This window comes from Phaseolus vulgaris, chromosome 10 (genome assembly GCF_000499845.2).
Source record: "Phaseolus vulgaris cultivar G19833 chromosome 10, P. vulgaris v2.0, whole genome shotgun sequence".
NCBI lineage: Eukaryota > Viridiplantae > Streptophyta > Magnoliopsida > Fabales > Fabaceae > Phaseolus > Phaseolus vulgaris.
The window spans coordinates 8,368,772-8,393,724 of NC_023750.2; the positions used below are offsets into that span (position 1 = coordinate 8,368,772).

General features: G+C 35.0%; 1 protein-coding gene and 1 pseudogene across 1 annotated transcript; both read left to right on the forward strand.

Annotated features, from left to right (window-relative positions):
* Positions 1-2,671: 2,671 nt before the first annotated feature.
* On the forward strand, positions 2,672-3,175 carry LOC137813801 (uncharacterized). Its single transcript, XM_068616234.1, has one exon. It carries the CDS (start codon positions 2,672-2,674, stop codon positions 3,173-3,175), a length of 504 nt encoding a protein of 167 aa, XP_068472335.1.
* An 8,126-nt stretch (positions 3,176-11,301) lies between these two features.
* LOC137818598 (disease resistance protein RUN1-like) lies at positions 11,302-23,645 on the forward strand (annotated as a pseudogene).
* The last annotated feature ends 1,308 nt before the right edge of the window (positions 23,646-24,953 follow it).

Genomic DNA, 24,953 nt, shown 5'->3' on the forward strand with positions numbered 1-24,953 from the left:
CTAAGTTGTTTGTTACAAAATCTGAACAAACTATTTATTGAGCGTATTCAGTTATAAAATCATTTAATACTCAGTCAAAGCACAAAACAGTTTTCTGTTATGGTCCCAAAAGAAACAATCAGTTGTTTTCACGAATCAATCGGTTGTTTTGGTTTGACAACAAGTCAACCATCAAAAACAATTTTCAACCTTTCTAAAAACACCTAAGTATAAAACAATCGGTTGTTTCAACAAAACAATAGGTTGTTTTTCACTTAGTTTGAAAAACACTTTTCTTTTAAAAGGTTTGAGAGTGCTTAAGCTTTGGATTCAATCAAGAGTGGATTTACATATAAAATCTACCCCAGATCCTATCTAAAGACAGCTCAGCAACACCAAGCACATCCATCCTTCCATCATCCTTCAAAGGGTTTGGATTCTTCAAAGCTTGAACACACTTGATTCAACAAATTACACTTTTGTCTCCTACCTTCCTAGGATAAACTTTTGATCTTCAATTTTCCACTAGACCAAGTGATTAGGCCTCACCTATCACTCACCATACATCTCATGCACCTTCAAGGAGTCCAACTCTCTTAGGAGTTCCTTGCACGTCTCTTTCATAAGCTTCCTCCACCATCAATCCAAGTTTCATCAACATGAAGACACTTCTTTCATCATTTGGTATCAGAGCTATGGTCTTCAAGAGATAAGTGCCCTCTCATGATTTTCATTTTGTGTTGTTCTTAATTCCGCGTTGTTTATCATATTCCTTACATGTATTGATGTTTTAATTTCGTTTTTGATTCATGTTGATGTTTAAAAAATTCTAATTGGTGCATTTGGCTCAAATTAATCTTGAGTTTCCAATTTCAAACTGTGTTTAGGTTTCTAATTGTGGTGATGTTCTGTTTTTGGCTTATTTGAGTCTTTATTGCAATTTTAATCAGTTCATATTGTGTTGATTTGAGTTATTTTGATTTTTGAATCCAATTGTGTTTTGTCAAGTCATGTTTCTCCTAAATTGTCATCAATTCCATGTAGTGCTTTTCTTGATAATTTTGGTTGTTTGATTTTAAATTTGAGTCCATATTTATAATTATGTGTTTGATCCTCTGGTGCATTTTAATTTTTAGATTTGAGTTCATATTTGTGTGTTAGATCCACACAAGTTCTTATACATCAATTCCATTGTGTTTTTGAAGTTTCTTAAAACTGTTTTTAATTTTAGAATTAAACTTCCTCTGTTTTTGTTGATTCTGTGTTGGCTGTTTTTGCTTATGAAATTAAAATTCGTTAGAGAAAATTATGAAATTCTGGATCTAAACAGATTGAAGTGTTAGAAAAAAAAATGATAAATCAAAATAATCAGTGTGCAATTTTGGCGCGAAAAAAAAAACGGTAAAGTGGCATCAGATTTGAAAAATTTATCAAAATTAATTGGTACATTGTTTTGGTGTGATTCCAGCACCAAAATTTAGCTAAGATCTTGAATTGTTTGTGCTTTAAATTTCAAATTTAAATTCGAACTATACAGCTCAACATAAATATTTTAAGTCACGCTTTTTGTACCTCAAAATTCCAGTAGTACTATTTTGGTTTTATTAATCCAATTCTAGTGTCATTCTTTAGGTTCAATTTGTGTGCCACCTTTTGTTGAGTGCCTTATTTGTTTGGTTGTCAAATTCATTAAATACTATTTCAAGTTGTGTCATATAATTACTCTCTTTGTTGTTGTCCAATTCCAAATTGATTTGTTTCATTGCTTTAAATCTTGTTGACCTCTTTGATTGGTGGTAAAATTATAAAAAGGTGCATTGATAAGTTTGGAGCTAACATCTTTGTTGAGAGCTTTATTACTTAGTAGGTGCAAATTTTAATACCAAATTGAATATCCTTGGCAGGTTGAGCAAGAGGGCAACAACAAGTGAGCTTAAACACAAAGAAGGAGTGCCAACAACAAAAAGGAGTACCAACAAGCAAAAGAAGAACATACAATAGGATTTCTAAATTTTCTTTTGTAATGCAATTTCCATTGTATTTCTTTTGAGTTTTAATTGCATTAAACTTTGATTAATTAGTGGAATAATTACGCATTAGACGGTGAATGTGTCTTCAATGGTTTTAAGTGCCTAGAAGCCTCACCTTAGGATACGTCTAGCTTAAAAGCTTTCTAGTTAGCTATCTTTAATTGTGTTTTTGTTAATTGCTTTGCATTTTTTCTTGCATAAAATTGTGTTTTTCATTCTTAATTGTGATCTAAGTGAATTACTTAGAAAAAGATTTGTGAAAAGTCTTGAGGGATAGATTATGGCAAGGAAAGACTTGGTATTTAAGAGATCCAAGTGATCCACCTCCCTTTCCTGGGAATCTACCTTCATTACTCTCCTTCTCTTTTTTGGGGTAAATTACTTATAACACATAACTCTAACCATGTCTTCTCATCATTCTAATAAAAGTGAAGGAGAGTCTATCAAATCTCTTTTGAAAAAATTAGCACAAGACTTTCAAGCACTTTCATATAGACACATGCAACATGAGACCCTTCTCAAAGAAAGGGATACTCAATTTGCTTTAATACAAGATGAGTTGAAAATGGTTAAAGAAAGGAATGAATAAAACAAATCAAAAAGATCTTCAAAATCATCTAGCTCTAGGTTGATTGATACATATGATAAAAAAAAGTTTTAGAATGCATGACTATTATCAACCTCAACCTAGGAGACATAGAGAAGAAATGAAAGAGCTTATGGAAAAAGGAAGAAACTTTATATATAAAGAAAAAAAATATGCTAGAAGAGAAAAAGAGTTTAGAGGAAAACTCCAAGCTCTTGTTAGAAAGAAAGAAGAAAATGAGAAAAGGGAAAGAGAGGAGAACGAAAGGAAAGCTAGAGAAGAGAAAGAAAAGAGAGAACAAGTGATGATAGAAAAGGAAAATACAAAAACATCTTTTTCTGGAGTTGAATCAGATATCGATAGCATTTTATCTTCTCTAGAAAACCCTTGTGAGGATGTGCTTGCAGAGAAATCTATGTTTGGAGCTGAACCAGAAATAAATATAAATGTTTCCTCCATAGAAAATACGGAAGAATGTTTGACCAACAAAGAAGAAGAGTCTTTTATGACACCCCCTGAAAGTATAGCTGGGAAAGAATTCTTAAAGGGGGATTGCAATACTTTGAACTCTTCTTTCTAATTATATAATGCTCACTCTTCTTTACAAAAAAACTCAAAAACCAAACTTTGTGATGTTGTTGCATACCTTGGGCAATAAACAACACAAAGTGAACAAAAATATTTTTGAAAGGGGTCTTATGTTATTCTTTAAAAGGAATTTTAAAGATAAAAGACCTTACTTTTGTTTAGTTTTCTCATGTTTGTTTGATGTTTACTGTAGATTCTCCTCAAAGCTATCAAGCCTATTAACCATGAGTCTCTCAAAAGGAGACATGGTTTGCATCCTTTCTTATTGATTCCCAGCACCAGCACTAGGTCCAGCATCTTGATGTGCTTCAGGTAGATCTTCATGTTGAAAATCCATATCTCCAACAAGTTCATCTTCTTCATGATCAGTAGCAACACTAGATCTTTGCTAATCCATTTGCCACCTATTTTGGTGAATCCCATTTTACCGAGAGATCCATTGTTCAACTCTTGAGTTGACTTGACCAACTCAGATGTTTCATCCTCTAGGTTCACTTCAAAATATAGTAGAAATTTAGAAACCAAAACAGCATATGGATAGTGATAGTCACTTAACCTCATTGCCTTTTGCATGTGCTCTTTGATGATGTGGATCCAATTAATTCTGATCTTCTTCATAATGCAGAAGATGTACATCGGATCCTCCTCAGTAAGAACAAAATGATTGCTCCCCCTTGGAGTTAGAATCCAAGTCACAATGAGGGCTAACAACCTTTCATCAAGCTTTAAGCCACCAACCGAGCAAGTCCTAACTTGTGCATGTTGGTTCTTCAAGAAACTCTTGTAGTATTGGATTTTGTTGAAGTCCTCCACTACTCCAAGGTTTCCCTTGTTAATTCTGAGACCTGAGTACTTTAGACCAGCTACAACAGTCCATACTTTATGTGTTATCTCCATATCTACACCTTTTACATGAGACACAAGGTTGTTTCCCTCAAACTTGAGATTTGTGTAGAAAACCCTTATTAAATCTGGGTAGATGTTCCTCTTCATTTCCAAGAACTTTATGAGAGATTGATCTTTGAGCAGCCTCCTTACATTATCCAGTTTTTGGCTTTTCAGCCAATCAAAGCACACAACCTTGGGGTTGTTTATCACTTTGGTGCTAGTTTCAAACCTACATCTCTCAATTAGATCATTGTCTCCAGAAAACCATCCTTCTAGCCTTTCTCCAGACCTTACTGCTCTGGTTTTGACTCTCTTTGAGGTGGGAGGAGTTGATTCCATGATGGCAGAGATGAAAAGCAGAGAAAAGCTCACTCACAGATTTTGCAAGAGATGTTGCAATTGGTTGTTCTTGTAAAAGATCAACTGCAACAGATTTTATAGCACAAACAGAATCATAAAGCATTTACTGACATGAGTGGGTACCAGATTTTCAGAGAGAGAGGACTTGACCATGTCCTGCACTGAAAACGTCAGAAAAAGCAAAAAATCACATGGTCTTCACATGTGATCTTTGACTAGTCATTAAGGCTCTTGAATTTCCAAGATTTTGGAATATATTCCTTTATGACTGTTGTAACTTCTCTCTAGACGTGATCAACTTTCAACACAGGTTCATTGACCAAGGATTCTTTCTTTAATTTGATCTGCAATGGATAGAAATTCAAAAAAGAAATTAAATTGATTTCTTCACAGTGCTGTCAGGCTCAAAACAATCGGTTGTTTTTCTGCAGCAGTTAAAATTGATTTTGAATTTTAACCATAAGCAGAAAGAGTTCAAAGCATATGAAATTAAACATTTTAAAGAAGATATTTAAACATGAAAAAGAACTTAAAAACATAAATTAAGAACAGAGAAAAGGAAGGTCTTATCCTTTATGTTGTTCTTTCAATGAGCCATGTGCTTTGTGATCAAGAAGCCTCTTTTAACTGTTGAGGGCCTTTGGACAGATGCAGAACATTGATTCAGCTTCAATGTGGGTCTTTTTCTTTCAAGAACTTGATCAGATGACTCAGTCCTTCACACTTCTTTAGAATTCTTGCACAAGCATGAGTTCAAGCAACAAGATTTGGCCCCTTCACAAATGTGGGTCCAATTGATTTCTTTTTCTCATTTGGAACCTCACATCCTTTAGGAATCCATTTCATGAAGCCCCTGGGAACATAAAACTTTCTTATTTTGCAGAATCTAACCGAATGGCCCTTTTTCATGCAATAAAAGCATGTAACAACCGGTTGTTTCGACTTAACAATCAGTTGTTTTACTGGCTTTCTTAAAAAATTCTTTGAAAACTTATCTTGTTTGTTTTGTGGATTAAATCCTAAACCAGCCTTTCCAAAAACACAGCTTTGAGATGCCAAGATATTCTCAAAGTTAGATTTTCCTTTTGAAAGCTTATCCATAGTATCAACAAGATAATGCACCTTTTTTCTCAAGATTTTCACAATTTGCGCAAATGAGAGTGTCACACTTGCAAGAAGAATTTTTGAAATGTGTTTCCAGATTTTGGAAATCATTTTTGGATTTTTCAATCTCATCTTCAAGTGCTTTCACTCTCTTTTCCAGCCAGCTGTTAAGTTCTTTCAATCGGTTGTTTGAAAGTACCAACCGATTAGCTTCATCGTGAGTTTCTTGAAAAGCTTCAAGCAATTCACTATAATTTTGTTCATTTAAAGAAGCACATGAACTTACCTCACTTGAGCTACATGATTCATTATCATCTTCTGCAATCAAACAGATGTTTGTCTTCTCATCTTCACTTAATGAAGAGCTTGATGATGATACTTCATTTTCATCCCAAGCTATGTAGGCTCTCTTTGTCTTGTTCTTCTTTTCCTTGTTGCTAGACTTCTTCTCCTTGCTTTTGTTTGGGCAATCTGCCTTTATGTGACCTTGCTCACCACAACCAAAACAAGTATAGTTATTTGAATTAAAATCATTAGATTTCTTGTTTCCATACCTATCTTTGTTGTTGTCCTTGTTGCGGTTCCTTTTCAAGAATTTGCTAAACTTTCTTGACAGCAAGCTAAGGTTTTCCTCATCACTATCATCATTGGATTCTTGTTTTCCTTTGTGCTTGGAAGCTTTTAAGGCTATGCTCCTTACGTGCTTGTCCTTGCTTTCCTGAACATTGAGTCGCCTCATCTCTAACTCATATTCCCTAAGCTTGCCAAATAGAGAAGCCATACTCAAGGATGTTAGGTCTTTAGATTCAGAAATAGTAGTTACCTTGGGTTGCCATGCTCTATCAAGACATTTCAAGATCTTGATGTTTAGCTCTTCCTTTTCAAAGGTCTTGTCAAGGCTCATGAGATGATTGATGATGTGCGTGAATCTTTTCTGCACCTCAGCAATTGTTTCACCTTTGAGCATTCTGAACATCTCATATTCTTGGATTAGAGTATGCTTGCTAGCTCTCTTTACCTCATTTGTACCTTCATGAGTTACCTCCAAGGTGTTCCACATTTCTTTTGATGATTTGCATTGAGAGACCCTGAAAAACTCATCTGAATTTAAAGCAGAGGTTATTATATTTTTGGCAATGCAATCGAATTTGGCCTTCTTACTTTCTGAATCAGTCCATTGAGACCAAGGCTTTTCAATGAAAGATCCATCTTTTTCAAACTTTGGGACAAAAGGACCATTTTCAATTGCATCCCAAATTCCTTTGTCAAGTGATTCCATAAAGATTTTCATTCTCACTTTCCAAAATTGGTAGTTCAAACCACAAAACAGAGGTGTGTCTGTTGATTGAAGCACCTTCCCCAAAAGGTAGTCTATCAGCCATCGAAAACAGTTTTAGGATCACACTTGAATAAATTTCAAGAACCAAGCTCTTGATGCCAATTGTTAGAATGGATGGCTTTAAACTAGAGGGGGAGTGAATGGTTTAAAGAGGGATTTCAAAAACTTTTAAGTCAAGAATGAAATTGCTTCAAGAATCAGTTGATAAAGAAATCAGTTTTTCAAAACACAAAAGCTAAAAGCACAACACCAGAAAAGCAATTGGTTGTTTCGCAGAAACAATCGGTTGTTTATACCAGTTTACAAATATCAAAACTGAATTTAAAGAGTTAAGGGAGAGAGAGAAAGCACACAAATGTTTATACTGGTTCACTCTAAACCCAGAGTTACATCCAGTTTTCTCATGAACCACTGAGGAAAACACTAAGCAATCAAACCTAGATCACTTACAACACAACCAAGAAAGTGACCTTGATCCCCTCAAGACACATTTCTCTTGGCCAACACACCAACACTAAGAATGTTGATCTTGATCCCCTCAAGAACACACAACACTTCTCAGCAAACACACAAAAGATTCTTGTTCAACAGATACAAGGATTACACTTGTTACAGAAGCAAATCTGAAATCAATACAAGCAGAAATCATATCTCACACTCTTTGATCAATCTCAATCTCTAAGCAATCTCAACTTTTCAAAATCAGAATCTTGTAAAACTCAAATCTATTTTACTGTTTTATATCAAAGTTTGTTGTTTGTTATCAAATCTTAACAAACTATTAATTGCCTTTAAAGATTGGTCAAAACATTAAAAACTGGAGCGTAATCAGTTAGAAAAACATTTAATGCTCAGTCAAAGCACAAACCATTTTTCTGTTATGGTACCAAAACAAACAATCGGTTGTTTCTTCAAATCAATTGGTTGTTTTGGTTTTAACAGCTCAACCATTTGAAAAACAATTTTCAACCTTTTAGCTAAACACCTAAGTATAAAACAATCGGTTGTTTCGACAAAACAATCGGTTGTTTTTCACTTAGTTTGAAAAACACTTTTCTTTTAAAAAGATTGAGAATGCCTATGCTTTGGATTCAATCAAGAGTGGATTACATAAACAATCTACCCCAAATCCTATCTAAGACAGCTCAGCAACAACAAGCACAACGTAGCCTTCAACATCCTTCAAAGGGGTTTGGATTCTTCAAAGCTTGAACACCACTTGGTTCAACATATGTGAAATATGGTTACACTTTGTCGATCACATAGTCACAAATATGGCACTAGGGTCTTCTCCATCTGCATGTGTAGTCGAACATATGTAGTGGATTAAGATTGTGTTTTACCCAGATATAGTGAGGTTTACCCTCACATTGTCGAGGTCATAGTCTGCAGGATGGAGACACCGACCCCTCATGACAATAGGAGCATGCATGCTCGGTAAATTATTATGTTTCTCCAAACATGCATTGTTTATTCACATTAACTTTTAGCATCACATTAACTTTTTCCTATTTGAACGTCTTGCAGGGTATATTTAGGTGGATCGCCAACGTACTACAAAGGATGACTGATTTTGGTCACGTCATTGAGGGCACTCCAACAATGGAGGGCACATAGATTTCATTTGTACTGCTTTCAACACAATGGACTAATTGTACATTTGTGTATGGACAATGTTTAATATTTAGTATTGTGACTCATGGGTTGCTTGATTCCAATGGATGTTTATTTTGAATGTGTATAAATATCACCTCAATACATAAGAGTTTGAACAAAACTCTTAATCCCAAAGAAAAGAATTAACCCCTCATGTTGGTCATTACAAGCATGAAAAACAAGAAAAGAATATCCAGGGTGTTTCCCTTGACGACTGCTTTCTCTAGGATTTTCTATCTCTCTTTTCTTCCAATGATGTCTAGGGCTATGCCTCACACCTTCTATTTAACCAAATTGGACTAGGGACATCTTGCTTAAGCAAGATATTGTTGGCTCAAGTGTGTTTGACGAGAAAAAACTCAACTTCACCGGAGTGAACTCGCTTAGGCAAGCCTTGGACGAGTTCCTCTAGAGTGATCTTGCTTGAGCGAGTTTCCAATGTTCCAACTTTATTTTTCATCTTTATCTTTAACTTGTTCATTCTTCTTTATCCCTTTTATCTCAATTTTCCCCTAAAATTTTGAAATTGACACAAATTTAGAAATAAATTATTCACATTCATCTTATAATAAAAATTATGTAAAAGTTCAAATTCCTAAATTAGTAATTAAATTATAACTATTTTATCAATTAAAATTCACACGTGTGTATTTTTTATATGAAATATCACTTAATTAATTATAACACTTGTCCGTATACTTGATCACAAAAAATTTATGATTTGTTTTACATTTTTTTTATATTTCGTAATTATCTATTTACATTTATATTCTCGTTATGTAGTTCTGTACTGCATTTATATCTGATCCTATATATTTAATTGTTCTTCTACATTTTTATTTCTGAATTTACTTTGATTTACAAAAAAAAATCTGTACGTTAGAAGGTTTTTTTTTATAAATTTATATTAAAATCAGTGTCAATTATTTTATTTATTCCAATTTATCAAGTAATTAAAAATGTTTCAAATTATAAATTATTTAAAATGTTTGAAATACAAATTGTGTTAACGTTATATAAAGACAATGAAATTTATATCCTGATTAAGTGAAAACCCATATTTTTATCAGTAAAATAATGTGTTTAGTATAAATATTTATATTTGATTAATTTAATATATTTAAATTAAAGATTATATTTAATTACTATTGTTCCGGCCGGTTGACTGACTTGGATCACCTTCGTGTGTGTCTATAAACTGTGCTTCAAGAGCCTCTTCGCTTTCATTCCAACGTTCCCTTCCTCTATCGTGAACACTTGAAACAGAGAGACAAATGGCGCCCTCGCGGCTGTTTGCACTCCGACGATCAAGTCAGCTTACTAGACAGGAAATACCAAACACTTCTCGTCGCAGACACCGTAAGATCAATGTCTAGAGAAATGTGTAACTCAATTCTCTCAGATGCATTAACTCCTATGCCAATATGTGAAAACGTACCTTATTCTGTTTATCGTAAAACCTTATATACCTTCTCGATGTTCCTGTCCACGTGTCAGCCCGAGACTTGCGCGTTCTGTGGGCATCCTTTAGCAGCGCTGTCCCAGTCTTAGGGCATTTCCCAGCGTGTAAGATTGCCCTGTCAGAGTGCGACTCACGTGGGGTGACTGCATGGGTGTCAACTCATACGCCCATTCTTTGAGTCACTCGCCTTGGGAGTTCCCTGCCCTCCTTACGTGCCATGCATGTGGAACACCCTCTGGGACGTGACCCTTCATGGGTCGTCTCTGCCTTAGTAGCTTTTCAACGGTGGTGCGTATTGCCGCGTCCCAAAACCTCATGCACAGATCCTTCGTCAGTTGGGTCTCTCCCGTCTGGTACTGGGGGTGTGGCTTAAAAACCACCTTTCTTTACCTATTATCACTGTCTGAGTTGTCGAGGCCCGAGGCCTCCACGCCCCTACCTTGTCGCCTCCTACTGTGTCGTCTCCTCCACGGTTATCCTTGTCTGTGGGTATCAGGAGGGGACACTTCCCTGACATGCCAAACTTCCCGAGCGCCTTTATTATGCTGAACCTGGACGAAGCCCGAGACCGGTCAACGCCCAAAAACGATCAACGCCCGAGGCCGTGGACCTTAAAAAAAAAACTCCATCCTGTAGTACTTTTTAGTGGATCCCTCTCTGACGATCCCACCACGCTAACTTTGGTCTCGGGCCGTACGGTACAACTATCTTCAATAAAAAAAAAAAAAAACTCAATTTTATATGACTTTTGTAGAAAGAGACTGGAAAGTAGACTTTCCACAACTGCGGCAAGTTTATATAACTTTTACTTAAGAATTTTATATAATTGATATATGACCTTAATTTATATATGACCAAGAGGGTGGAAAAGTAGACAACGCATAAATGATTACAAGAGCTAAGTGGAAGAAGCTTCAATAAAAAACACTCCAACATAAATATTTATATAAACAACGTAACTTTCAAAACCAATAATATCATATAATAACATCTACGAGCTATTATCATTATGTCATGATGACGAAATCTCACCTTTTCAATTACTCCTGTACAATATGAATATAATAATAATAAAAAAATAAAAAATACGCCTGTTCCCACTAGTTAGTATAAAAAGTCTACTGTGTAGCGTCTCAAACAATCTTTACTCTAAATTTATATATGACGTTCGAGAAAGAGGCTGGAAATGTAGAATTTTCCACAACCACGCCGAATTATTAGAAAAGAAAAATGAAAAAACACTCACAACAACTTCAATTGGTTGGATTTCTATATATTCAGTGTTTGCTTTCCACGTTCTGGTAATACTCTTCTCTCTCTCAACAACTTTTGCTTTCTCTAATGCCTTCTAACGCCATCATCCAATGCACCTCTTCTTCTTCATCTCCTGCAACTCACATCTACGACGTCTTTGTCAGCTTCCGCGGTGAAGACACGCGCAACAACTTCACTGATTTTCTCTTTCATGCTCTCCGTACAAAAGCCATCCATGTCTTCAAAGATCATCAAGATCTCGAAAAAGGTAAATCCATTGCACCCGACCTGCTGCAAGCCATTCAAGCCTCTCGACTTTTCATTGTTGTCTTCTCAGAGAGCTATGCTTCCTCCACCTGGTGCTTGCGTGAACTGGCGGAGATATGTAACTGCTTTGAAACTTTGCCAAGACGTGTTATTATACCTATTTTTTATGATGTTCGTCCTTCGGTGGTGCGCAAACAGAGTGGATGTTACGAGAAAGCATTTGCAGAACACGAAAAGAGATTCAGAGAAGATGAAGTGAAAATGGAGGAAGTTCAGAGATGGAGACAAGCTCTCACACAAGTCGCCAATCTCTCTGGTTGGGATATCCGAAACAAGTGAGTAATTGTTTCTCGTTTCAACGTTCTTCACAGTTTGAATTTATTTACTCCTTTCTAAACTACAATTCAGAGATGTTGGAATTTAGGAAAAAGTAGAAAACACATGCAAATTGAGTCCCAAATACTTGTTTAAATTTTCAGGTCACAGTCTGAACAGATTGGAGAAATCGTTCAAACCGTAATAAATATTTTGGGTCCCAAAATGTCAAAACTTCCGAAGGATGAATTGGTTGGGATAGAATCTCGGGTTGAAGAATTAACAAATCTTCTACAGTTAGATTTAGTTAATGATGTTCGAGTTGTTGGAATTAGTGGGATGGGTGGCATAGGAAAGACAACTCTTGCTCGGGCTTTATACGAAAGAATCTGTCATCAATATGATTTTCATTGTTTTATTGATGATGTAAGCAAAATTTATAGAGATTCTAGTTCACTAGGTGTTCAGAAGGAGCTAATTACTCGGTGTCTAAGTGAGAAAAATCTTGAAATTTGTAATGCTATTGATGGAACATATTTGGTGTGGACTAGGCTGCACAATGCAAGAACACTTCTAGTTCTTGACAATGTTGATCAATGTGAACAACTTAAGCTATTCACAGGGAACAGAGATATACGTAGATGTGTAGGTGGAGGGAGTAGAATCATCATAATTTCAAGGGATGAACATATATTGAAGACACATGGAGTGGATGATGTTTATCAAGTTCAGCTCTTGAGTTGGGAAAATGCTGTGCAATTGTTTTGTAGAAATGCTTTCAAAGTTAATTATATATTGGACGATTATGAAGAGTTGGCACGTGAGGTACTTTCACATGCTCAAGGTCATCCCTTGGGAATTGAAGTAATTGGATCTTCTTTGTTTGGTCGAAATGTCTCACAATGGAGAAGTGCATTGGGTAGGCTAAGATATAGTAAAGATAGAAATATTATGAATGTTTTACGTATAAGTTTTGATCAGTTGGAAGAGGAAGAAAAAGAAATATTTCTTGATATTGCATGTTTCCTTCATAATCACTTCTATTATAATGAAATTTTAAGCATCCGTGGATTTGATTATGAAAATGGCATATCAGCTCTCATTGAGAAATCTCTCATAACATGTGAATATGGGGATATTTATATGCACAGGTTGTTGATGGATTTGGGACAAAGTATTGTTAGAGAAAAATCACCTAAGGAGCCTTTAAAGTGGAGTAGGTTATGGGATTGCAAAGATTTCGAGAAAGCTATGTTAGACAATGAGGTAAAAATAATTGATAGAGTTTAAATCTTGCCATTTTTTCTAGAATATGAAAACCTTCTGAAAAGTATAACAATGTTATTTTTTCTCCATAATGTTGTAGGCATCTGAAAATCTTGAAGTCATATATATTGAATGTGATTTGCTTTTGGGGACCGTGAGGGCAGATGGTCTATCGAAAATTAGACACCTTAAGTTGCTTAAACTTGAAGATGTGAATTTTTCAGGCAATCTCAATCATCTTTCGAATGAACTAGCATATCTTAATTGGAAGGAATATCCTTTTAAATGTTTGCCTCAAAGTTTTCAGCCAATAAAACTAGTTGAGTTATATCTTGTTGGGAGCAGTATTAAACGACTATGGGAAGGCACAAAGGTAGTGTATATTAATTTTTTATTTTTTAATTAAACTAATTAAATGATAAACATGGTCTTTTAGTCTCTTTTTTCTTTAAATAATTAAAGAAATTCTAAATTTCATTATTAATTTTGTCTTCTGTTTGCTAATCACTGTAGCCATTGCACAACTTGAAGCTTTTGGATCTCTCTTACTCCGAAGATTTAGTTGAGATGCCAGATGTTAGAGAGGCCCTAAATATTGAAAAGATAAAACTTAAAGGATGTATAAAGCTCCCAAAAATCAATCCATCAATCGGTCTTTTGAAAAAGCTTTCTTTGTTGAATTTGAGAAACTGCAAAAACCTGGTAAGCTTACCCAATACCATATTGGGCCTGAATTCTCTTGAATATATGGATGTCTCTGGATGTTCAAAACTTTGTTTGGTTGAAGCTCCTATTCTTTCCCAATCAACATCCTTTTTTTTTTAAAAAATGTTGTATTCCAGAGTACAAAGAGACTTAGTCAGCTATTTATTGCCCTCATCTACTTTCCCTTCTTCTCTCACTTGTTTGCGTGAACTCAATCTAAGCTTTTGTAACTTAGTTCGAATCCCTGATGCCATTGGAAAGTTAAGTTGCCTAGAACACCTAAATTTGGAGGGAAACAATTTTACCACACTTCCCAACCTCGATAACCTTTTCAGACTGTATCATTTAAACTTACAACATTGCAAGCGATTCAAATACATTCCTGTTCTCCCTTCGCAAACTGAATTTCCCTCAGAAACTTGCAAACTTCCACTACCATATTTGACACATGAAGATCTGGTAGGACTAATCCTTTATAACTGCCCAGAATTAGTTGAGAGGGAACACTGTAGTAGCATGGTTTTTTCGTGGATGATACAAATTTTTCAGGTGTGCATCCTCCTTCCTTCATCTTCCCTTCTTTTAATCCTTTTTTTTTTCTTCAAAAAACTGCTACTAACACATAACTTTGTAGTCTTACGAGGTGAGGTGCTCAAGAAACACGTGTAGTCTCAAATTACGTCCAAATATTGCATGTGTTATCCCAGGAAGTGAAATACCGAGGTGGTTCAACAATCAGTTTGGGAGCATGGACAATTCAATAAGGATTGATACCTCTCCTGTTATGCATGACAATAACTGGATTGGTGTAATGTGTTGTGCAATATTTCACATGGACATTGAAAGAGATATGACTGGTTATAGATACATAGATCGTAGTGCTAGAATTCCACCAGTCGATTTGAGGAGCGATCTAGTCATTGACCATTCAGATCATATGTGGCTATTTTATTTGTCTCATCAAGATTTTGGTGAACGACGTTATGATTGCAGATGGTACACATCTTATAATGGGGTTATTAGTGTGGAATTTACAAAACTGATGATGGACACGGCCGAATTCGAGAAGGGAGAACACCAATATGTTAAGGTGTATGTGAAGAAATATGGGTATCGATGGGTATATGAGCAAGATCGACAACTACCAAACTCAGGTACTTAATATTTGTTACATTTTTTTCTTCTTTTGTGTCTTACAAATGCATTTGAGATTTTGATCCACAAAGTTATTGTCCTGTCCTACAAATATGAAAGGGAGTTACTAACTTCACTATTTAATAAGATCTCAAATACCAACAAAGGGTATTTCAATAATAAGATTCTAAAAAAAATAACTAGAAATACTTTTTTAGATCATCATAGTGTCACTAATTAGGTGTGGGGACTTTCCATGTATGCTACAAAAATCGTTGTACAAAGATGAAGGTATGTGAGGCATTATCATTATATCACAAAAGACAAAATCTCATATTTTCAATTACTTAGGTATAAAGCACTTATAACATTGCACAAGAATGCCTCGTCATCACTTGGTTCGTAAAACTCATTTTGTTTAGTTAGTGTAGTAACATAATATAAAAGGAACAAAGATAAAGGAAAGATGATTTATGTTGTGATTTTTATACTAGTTTATCTTATACACTAGTGCAAAATTAGTGAACGACAACTATCAATAACGACATGTTTTGGCTATTCACCGAAAAAAAAAAGACGTGGTGGCAGAGTGGTGAATAAGTCAAAGTTTTGACGAAGGTTTTAATCTGAATCGTTGTTAAAAGTGGTGAAATAAATTAAACAAAGACAAATTATGAATGGACTGTCGATGAAAAAATGAAAAAGACGATGACTTTTAGATGATAAATTTCTAAAAGTTGGTTTAACTATAAACATAATGAATTTGTTTGATAGTTTGAGTACAAATCACCATTTGTAGTTTGGTTTAAATCACCAATTTACTAGTTATTTACAATTTACTTCCTAAATTGAGCATCTTGGTTGTGTGCATGTTGTAGGATCAATGGTAGACATCCCACAGTTCTTTGGAACATCTTTACACAACTACTCCTCTAAGGCATGTAGCCAAGAAGTTATTTTGCAATTGATGCAGTAGATCACACAAGGGGTAACATAGGAGGTTACTCAAAAGGTGAGACAAGAGTTTAAGGAACACCTAGAGACCTTAAGTCTTTCACAACATAACTCCTGCACAAAAGACCTTTGTGCCTCCCACAATTAGAGTTAGCACAAAAAGAAGTTGTGCAGCTCATAATCCATGAGGGGATGACATTGGCTCCATAAGCCAATGCGATTCATATGTGGAAGAAAATTCTATTTCTCGATTGTTGGCCTAATGAAATGTCTTTGAAGGGGTCACTATGTTACATAATGTTGCTCCTCCCCCTTATGTGGTCAATTTCATGGTTGAGAAAGTTTGCATTAGTGATGTTGCAGTTCCTATGCCAATGGATGAGGTAATTAATGTGGCACAAAGCTTTTAAAAATTTGTAGCCTGACTTAGACACCTTGTGAAACCTATTGTAGAACCTTCGATAAGAAAATAATTTATAATTATTAATTTTTATTTATCTATAAATGCATTTGTAGATGTAAGTTAATTAATGAAAATGTTGTTTATTGTGTAGCCAAAGTGTCAGACGTCATTGACAGTTAGTTGTGATATCCCTAACTGATCACAATATTTCATGGTTCTGCTCATTGTACAAGGAGTCACCTACATATCTCAAACAAATTTGTAATTATCAAAAACTTATGAATGTACATTACTTAAGCTTTTCCCGACTAGTGTTTTTTTATTAATAGTTCCTACACTAGATATAACCTTTTGAAGGTCGACCTATTGCAAGGTTTCAGAAGTTGACATGGTTGCATCTTGAGGTTATTAGTAATTTCATTAAATACTTTCATTGTTTTTTTTATAAAATAAATATGTTGATTAGGTTCGTAATATTGAATTATAGTGCAATAAATAAATAAATAGAAGGGTATGACTGTGACTATTATGTAATGTAGTGGATGGAAGCTACTGTACGAGATATCGAAAGAAGCTGGAATTAGGTAATCATGTTTAAATAATTCTTTGTGAAACAAACTATGTCTGGTTTATGACTAATTTCAACTTATTTTGTGTTGCAGTGTTTTATGGATTTACAACTGCTCGATTATAAATCCATTAATTATGTGAGATAAGCATGGACAACTTATTTTATCAACTTATTGATAAGTGACATAATTCAGTAATATTTCATACAAAAAGGTAGACACTTATGAATTTTAATTAATAAAATAATTATAATTCAACATCTAATTTAGGAATTTTAACCTTTTTACATATTTTGGATTATGAGACAAATAATAATGATTTATTCCCAAATTTGTATTATTTTTAGGTATTTAAGGAGAGATGAAGCATATAAATATATTATGAATAAAAATGTCACTTAGCCTAAGCCCAATTAGATTAAATAGAAAGCATGAGGCACAACCCTAGAGATCATTGAGGGAACCAAAGGAAGGAAACCCTAAATGAGGCAATTGTCAAGGAGAAATGCTTTGGATCTTCTTTTCTTTTATTTTCTTGTTGTCCATGCTTATAATTATTGAATCAAGTGTGATCAATCTACCCCAGATCATTAGATAGGATCTGGGGTAGATTAATTGTATATATCCACTCTTGATTGAATCCAAAGCATAAGCATTCTCAAACCTTTTAATTGAAAAATGTTTTTCAAACTAAGTGAAAAACAACCTGTCGTTTTGTTGAAACAACCAATTGTTTTATACTTAGGTGTTTTTAGAAAGGTTGAAAACTGTTTTTGATGGTTGACTTGCTGTCAAACCAAAACAACCGATTGTTTGTTTTGGGACCATAACAGAAAACTGTTTTGTGTTTTGACTGAGCAATAAATGATTTTCTAACTGTTTACGCTCCTGTTTTTAATGCTTTGACCAATCCTTAAATGCAATTAATAGTTTGTTAAGATTATGCAACAAACAACTTTGTTTTTATATAGAAAAATAGATTTGAGTTTTTCATAGATTGAGCTTTTGAAAAGTTGAGAAATGCTTAGATTTTGCATTGATCAAAGAGTGTGAGATAGGATTTTCATCTTGTATTGATTTCAAATCTTTTCTGTAACAAGTGTAATCCTTTGTACCTTGAAAGAAACTCTGTGTGTATTGCTGAGAAGTGTTGTGGGTTCTTGAGGGGATCAACATCAGCATTCTTAGTGGTGTTGTGTTGGACCAAAGGAAGTGTGTGTCTTGAGGGGATCAAGGTCACCTCTTTGGTTGTGTTGTAAGTAATCTAGGGTTGATTGCTTAGTGGATTCTGTTGAACCAAGTGGTGTTCAAGCTTTGAAGAATCCAAACTCTTTGAAGGATGTTGAAGCATTGGCTGTGCTTGCTGTTGCTGAGCTGTTTTAGTTAGGATCTGGGGTAGTTTGAGTATTGTAATGCACCTCTTGATTGAACCCAAAGTATAGGCATTCTCAATCTTTTTGAAAGAAAATGTTTTTCAAACTAAGTTAGAAACAACCGATTGTTTTGTCAAAAGAACCGATTGTTTATACTTAGATGTTTTTAGAAAAGATTGAAAACTGTTTTTTCAAATGGTTAAGCTGTTAAAACCAAAACAACCAATTGATTCGAGGAAACAACCGATTGTTTGTTTTGGTACCATAACAGAAAAACTGTTTTATCTTTGACTGAGCTTTAAATGTTTTTAAATGCTTACGCTCTAATCTTTAAATGCTTTGACCAATCCTTTAAATGCAATTAATAGTTTGTTAAGATTTGATAACAAACAACATCTTTGAATATATTCAGAAAAACAGATTTGAGTAACAAGTTTTTGAATAGAGATTTTGAGTTTTTCAAATAGTAGAGATTGTTTAGAGTTTGTGATTGATCAAAGTGTGTGGAATAGGATTTTGGCTTGTATTGATTTCAGATTATCTTTTGTAACAAGTGTAATCCTTGTACTTTGTTAAACAAGTTTCGTTTGTGTGTTTGCTGAGATTTGTTGTGTGTTCTTGAGGGGATCAAGATCAGCAATCTTAGTGTTGGTGTGTTGACCAAGAGAAGTGTGTGTCTTGAGGGGATCAAGGTCACTTTCTTGGTTGTGGTGTAAGTGATCAAGGTGTGATTGCTTAGTGGATTTCCTCAGAGGTTTCTGAGAAGACTGGATGTAGCTTTCTGTTTGGAGTGAACCAGTATAAACATCTGTGTACATTCTCTCTACCCCTAACTCTTTAAATTCAGTTTTGATTTTTGTTAATTGGTATAAACAACCGATTGTTTCTGCGAAACAACTGATTGTTTTAATGTTACTGTGCTTTTTGCTTTGTGTTTTGAAAAACTAATTTCTCAATCAAGGTATTCGCGAAGTATTTTCATTCAAGGCTTAAAAGTTTGCGAAAACTCTCTTTAAACAATTCACCCCCCTCTAGTTTAAAGCCATATATTCTAACAGATTCCCCAGTGATTTTTGGGAAGACTGGATGTAGCTCTTGGTTAAGAGTGAACCAATATAAACCTCTGTGTGGATTCTCTCAATCCTTTAACTCTTTAATTTCAGTTTTATATTTGTAAATTGGTATAAACAATCGATTGTTTCTACGAAACAACCGATTGTTTTTCTGGTGTTGTGCTTATTTTCTTTGTGTTTGGCAAACTGATTTCTTAATTAAGTTATTCTCGAAGTAATTTCATTCTTGACTTAAAAGTTTGCGAAAACCCTCTTTAAACCATTCACCCCCCGTCTAGTTTAAAGCCATACATTCTAACAATTGGCATCAAGAGCTTGGTTCTTGAAATTTATTCAAGTGTGATCCTAAAACTGTTTTTTAAATGGCTGATAGACTACCTTTTGGGGAAGGTGCTTCAATAAACAGACCACCTCTGTTTTGTGGTTTGAACTACCATTTTTGGAAATTCAAAATAAATATCTTTGTGGAATCACTTGACAAAGGTATTTGGGATGCATTTGAAAATGGTCCTTTTGTCCCAAAATTTGAAAAAGATGAATCTTCCATTGAAAAGCATTGGTCTCAATGGACTGATTCTGAAAGCAAGAAGGCCAAATTTGATTGCATTGCTAAAAACATAATAACCTCTGCCTTGAATTCAGATGAGTTTTTCAGGGTCTCTCAATGCAAATCAGCAAAGGAAATGTGTGACACATTGGAGGTAACTCATGAAGGTACCAATGAGGTGAAGAGAGCTAAAAAGCATACTCCAATCCAAGAGTATAAAATGTTCAGAATGCTCAAGGGTGAGATAAGTGCGGAAGTCCAGAAAAGATTCACACACGTCATCAATCATCTCATGAGCCTTGACAAGACCTTTGAAAAGGAAGAGCTAAACATCAAGATTCTCAAATGTCTTGATAGATCTTGGCAACCTAAGGTAACTACAATATCTGAATCTAAAGATCTAACATCATTGAGTGTGGCTTCTTTGTTTGGAAAGCTTAGGGAACATGAGTTAGAGATGAATCGACTCAATGTTCAAGAAAGTGAAGACAAGCATGTAAAGAGTATTGCCTTAAAAGCTGTCAAGCACAAAGGCAAGCAAGAATCCAGTGATGATAGTGATGAAGAGAACCTTAGTTTGCTATCCAGAAAGTTTAGCAAATTCTTGAAAAGGAACCGCAACAAAGACAACAACAAAGAAAGGTATGGAAACAAAAAATCCAATGATTTTAATTCCAATAACTATACTTCTTTTGGTTGTGGTGAGTAAGGGCACATAAAGGCAGATTGCCCAAACCAAGAAAGCAAGGATAAAAAGTCTAGCTACAAGGAAAAGAAGGGAAAGACTAAAAGGGCCTACATAGCTTGGGATGAGAATGAAGTATCCTCATCAAGCTCATCATCTAGTGAAGAAGAAAGTGAAAATATATGCTTGATTGCTGAAGGAGATGATGAGTCTTGCAGATCAAGTGAAGTAAGTTCATGTGCTTCTTTAAATGAACAAAATTATAGTGAATTGCTTGAAGCTTTTCAAGAAACACATGATGAAGCTAATCGATTGGTTCTTTCAAACAACCGATTGAAAGAACTTAACAGTTGATTTGAAAAGAGAGTGAAGACACTTGAAGAAAAGCTAAAAAAATCTAAAAGGGATTTTGAAAAATTAGAAACACATTGCAAAAACTCTTCTTGCAAGTGTGACACTCTCATTTGTGAAAATTGTGAAAACCTTGAAAAGAAAGTGCATTATCTTGTTAATATTGTGGATAAGCTTTCGAAAGGAAAATCTAACTTTGAGAATGTCTTCGCATCTCAAAACTGTGTTTTTGGAAAAACTGGTTTAGGTTTTAATCCACAAAACAAACAAGATAAGTTTTCAAAAAAAATTCAAGAAAGCCAGTAAAACAACTGATTGTTAAGTCGAAACAACCGGTTGTTACATGCTTTTACTGCATGAAGAAAGGCCATTCGGTTAGATTCTGCAAAATAAGAAAGTTTTCAGTTCCCAAAGGCTTCATGAAATGGATTCCTAAAGGTTGTGAGGTTTCAAATGAGAAAAAGAAACCAAATGAACCCACATTTGTAAGGGGACCAAACCTTGTTGCTTGAATTCATGTTTATGCAGGAAATCTAGAGAAATACGAGGGACTGAGTCATCTGATCAAGTTCTTGGAAGAAAAAGTTTAATATTGAAGCTGAATCAATGTTCTGTATCTGTCCAAAGGCTCTTAATAGTCAAAAGAGGCTTCTTGATCAAAAGCATATGGCTCATTGAAGGAACATCATAAAGGATAAGACCTTCCTTATCTTTATCTTTAATTCCTGTTTAAGTTCATATTCATGCTTAAATATCTCTTTTAAAGTGATGAAATTCATCTGCTTTGAATCCTTTCTGCTCATGATTAAAAATTCAAAATCAGTTTTACTACTGCAAAAAAACAACTGATTGTTTCCTCGAAACAACCGATTGTTTTGTGTCTGACAACACTGTGAAAAGAATGGATTTAATTCTTTTTGAATTTTTGTCTGTTGCATATAACATTTATGAAAGAATCCTTGGTCAATGAAGATGTATTGAAAGATGATCACGTTCAGAAAGAAGTTACAACAAGTCATAAAGGAATATATTCCACTATCTTGAAAATTTAAGAGCTTTTATGACTAGTCAAAGATCACATGTGATGACCATGTGATTTTCTGCTTTTTCTGACGTTTTCTGTGCAGGTCTTGGTCAAGTCTTTTCTCTTTTAAATGTGAAACCCACTCACGTCATTGAATGCTGTTTGGTTCTGTTTTTGCTTTAAAATCTGTTGCAGTTGTTCTCTCTCACAAGAATAACCAATTGAGCCATCTCTTGCAATATCTCTTGCTCTTCTTGTGTTAGCTTTCTCTGCTCCTTTTTTTGCTATCATGGAATCAACACCTCTCACTTCAAAGAGAGTTAAAACCAGAGCAGTAAGGCCTGGAGGGAGATTAGAAGGCTGGTTTTCTGGAGACAATGACCTCATTGAAAGATATAGATTTGAAACTAACACAAAGGTGATAAACAACCCCAAAGTTGTTTCCTTTGATTGGTTGAAAAGCCAAAAGCTAGATAATGTGAGGAGGCTGCTCATAGATCAATCTCTCAGAAAGTTCTTGGAGATGAAGGAGAACATCTACCCAGACTTGATTAGGGTGTTCTATACCAATCTCAAGTTTGAGGGAAACAACCTTGTCTCTCATGTGAAGGGAGTTGATATGGAGATCACCTATGATGTGTGGATTGCAGTTGTGGGTCTGAAGTATGCTGGCCTTAGAATCAACAAGGGAAACCTTGGAGTACTAGAGGATTTCAACAAAGTCCAAAACTACAAGAGTTGCTTGAAGAATCAAAATGCTCAAGTGAGGACTTGTTCGGTTGGAGGCTTAAGGCTTGATGAAAGGTTGTTGGCCCTTATTGTAACTTGGATTCTAACTCCAAGGGGGAGCAATCATTTTGTCCCTACAGAAGAAGACCTTGTGTATATCTACTGCATAATGAAAAAGATCAGAATCAATTGGATCCACATCATCAAGGAACACATACAAAAGGCCATGAGGTTAAGTGATTATCACTATCCATATGCTGTTTTGATTTCTAAATTTTTGCTATATTTTGAAGTGAATCTGGAAAATGAGACATTTGAGTTGGTTAAGTCAACTCAAGAGATGAACAATGGCTCTCTTAGCAAGATGGGATTCACCAAAATAGGTGGCAAATGGGTGAGCAAAGATGGTGACCATGGTGCCTCATCAAGTGTTGTTGCTGATCTTGATGAAGAAGAGCATGCTGCTGACACGGATTTTCACCATGAAGAGCAACCTGAAACATATCAAGGTGCTAGAACCAGTGCAGGGAATTAGGGAGATGAAATGCCATCCATGTCTTATTTTGAAAGATACATGGTCAATAGCCTTGATGGATTTGCGGAGAATCAAAGAAATCTCAAAGATTTGTGTGTAAGCAACTTCCAAAGCATAGATAACAGGTTCAACAACATGGACACACGCCTTATGACCTTGGATAAACAAATAAAAGCTGTTCAGAATCAAATCTTTGAACTCCAGTATGGAAATGAAGATTAGAAGAAAAACAACCAGTTGATGTCACGGAACAACCGATTGTTTTTGGTCTTGTATCAGTATTTCTGCTTCTGCTCTTTAATTCTGTATTATCTGAAATAATTATCTTTTTATCTCTTCTTTTTGTCTATTTGTAAAGACAAATAGGGGGAGATTTATGTTGTGTGTTGTTTTCGTTTAATTCTGCAAAACTCTATAATGTGTATGGATGTTTAAGTAAGCCTTATATTTCTGCTGGTTTTGAGTGGTTTCCGCAGACTCCTTCGTGGATCTCGGTCAGGAAGTACTCGGCTTGCTTGCTGGTGATGCACTTAAGTATGGGGGTCGAGTACCCTCTTCGGTATAGATCATCCTTGATCATTGTATACCGGGCACACTATTGCTTCATTATTTTTTCTTTCTCTGGCTTGCATGTGTCGTCCTCTAAGTATTGGATGATGGGTGTCATCCAATTATCAGTTTCGGCCTCGGTTGTTGCAAGGCATTCGGTCTCTGACACACTGACTATACTTACGTATCAATGATATCCTTAAATTTTGTGGGCATCTTCTTGTGTAGGGAACAAAACCACACAGCAGTCTTATCAACCATTGATAAGACAAGTAACTACCAATGATGCCTATATGATCATTGAAAAGAGTTAGTAAATATTTAAAACATGAAATAATAATAATTGATGACATATAATTAAACTTACTCATTAATATAAGGGCATAAATAAATTTGTTTTCCCTCTTTTTCCAGGATGTTAGTGATGTATGCTTGAGTCTCAGTTGAGTTTGGTCCAACGGGATTAGTATATGCAGGATCTAAGAATCCATACATATTTTCCTTCCCCTCAGTGATACAGACTCTATGCAAAAACCTACAAGTTTTTAGTTAAAGCATAATCAATAATAATTTAACATAAAGTAAATTGAATAATAGGTAAAGATACTTACATCATAAAAAATTGAATTATACTTATATTGAGCTCCTTTTTCCCAGATATAAATTCTGATAAATCTGTGTTGTAAATCATCAGTGGCAGTTCAGTGTTGATTTGAAAAAATGTATTATCCCACGGAATTGGAAAAGGATCATTGCCAATCTGACTAGCAATGAGACGTAGGGAAGCCATAGGATCGTCAACTGGAACCTCACGCTTCTTTTTCGGACTTGGTGGCTGAAAAGGTTTCTACAAGATAAACAACATTTGTATTAAATTATATGTAATATATAAATATAAATAAAAAATAATATAATGAAACGAAATTATTACATGAGGTTCGGGCATAGATCGAATGAGCTCTCTGGGCCAGGCAACGAATGTCTGAAATGCATCGGCCACAGTGGTTACCTCATCTGAAGGTAGTGGAACACGAGCATCAGGAAATCGTACTTTTTCAACTGTTACCTTCGCCACATCAGGGGAGAGAGGAACGTTATGTAAGGTGGTGGCGTTTTTATAGACTTTTCCAAGTGCCACCACCCGAGGAAGTTTGCCGCCCACTACCAGTAGCTCACAATCCTCTGTTTGCCCATTGATATCATCCCCTGATGTTGGAGGAGCCGCACA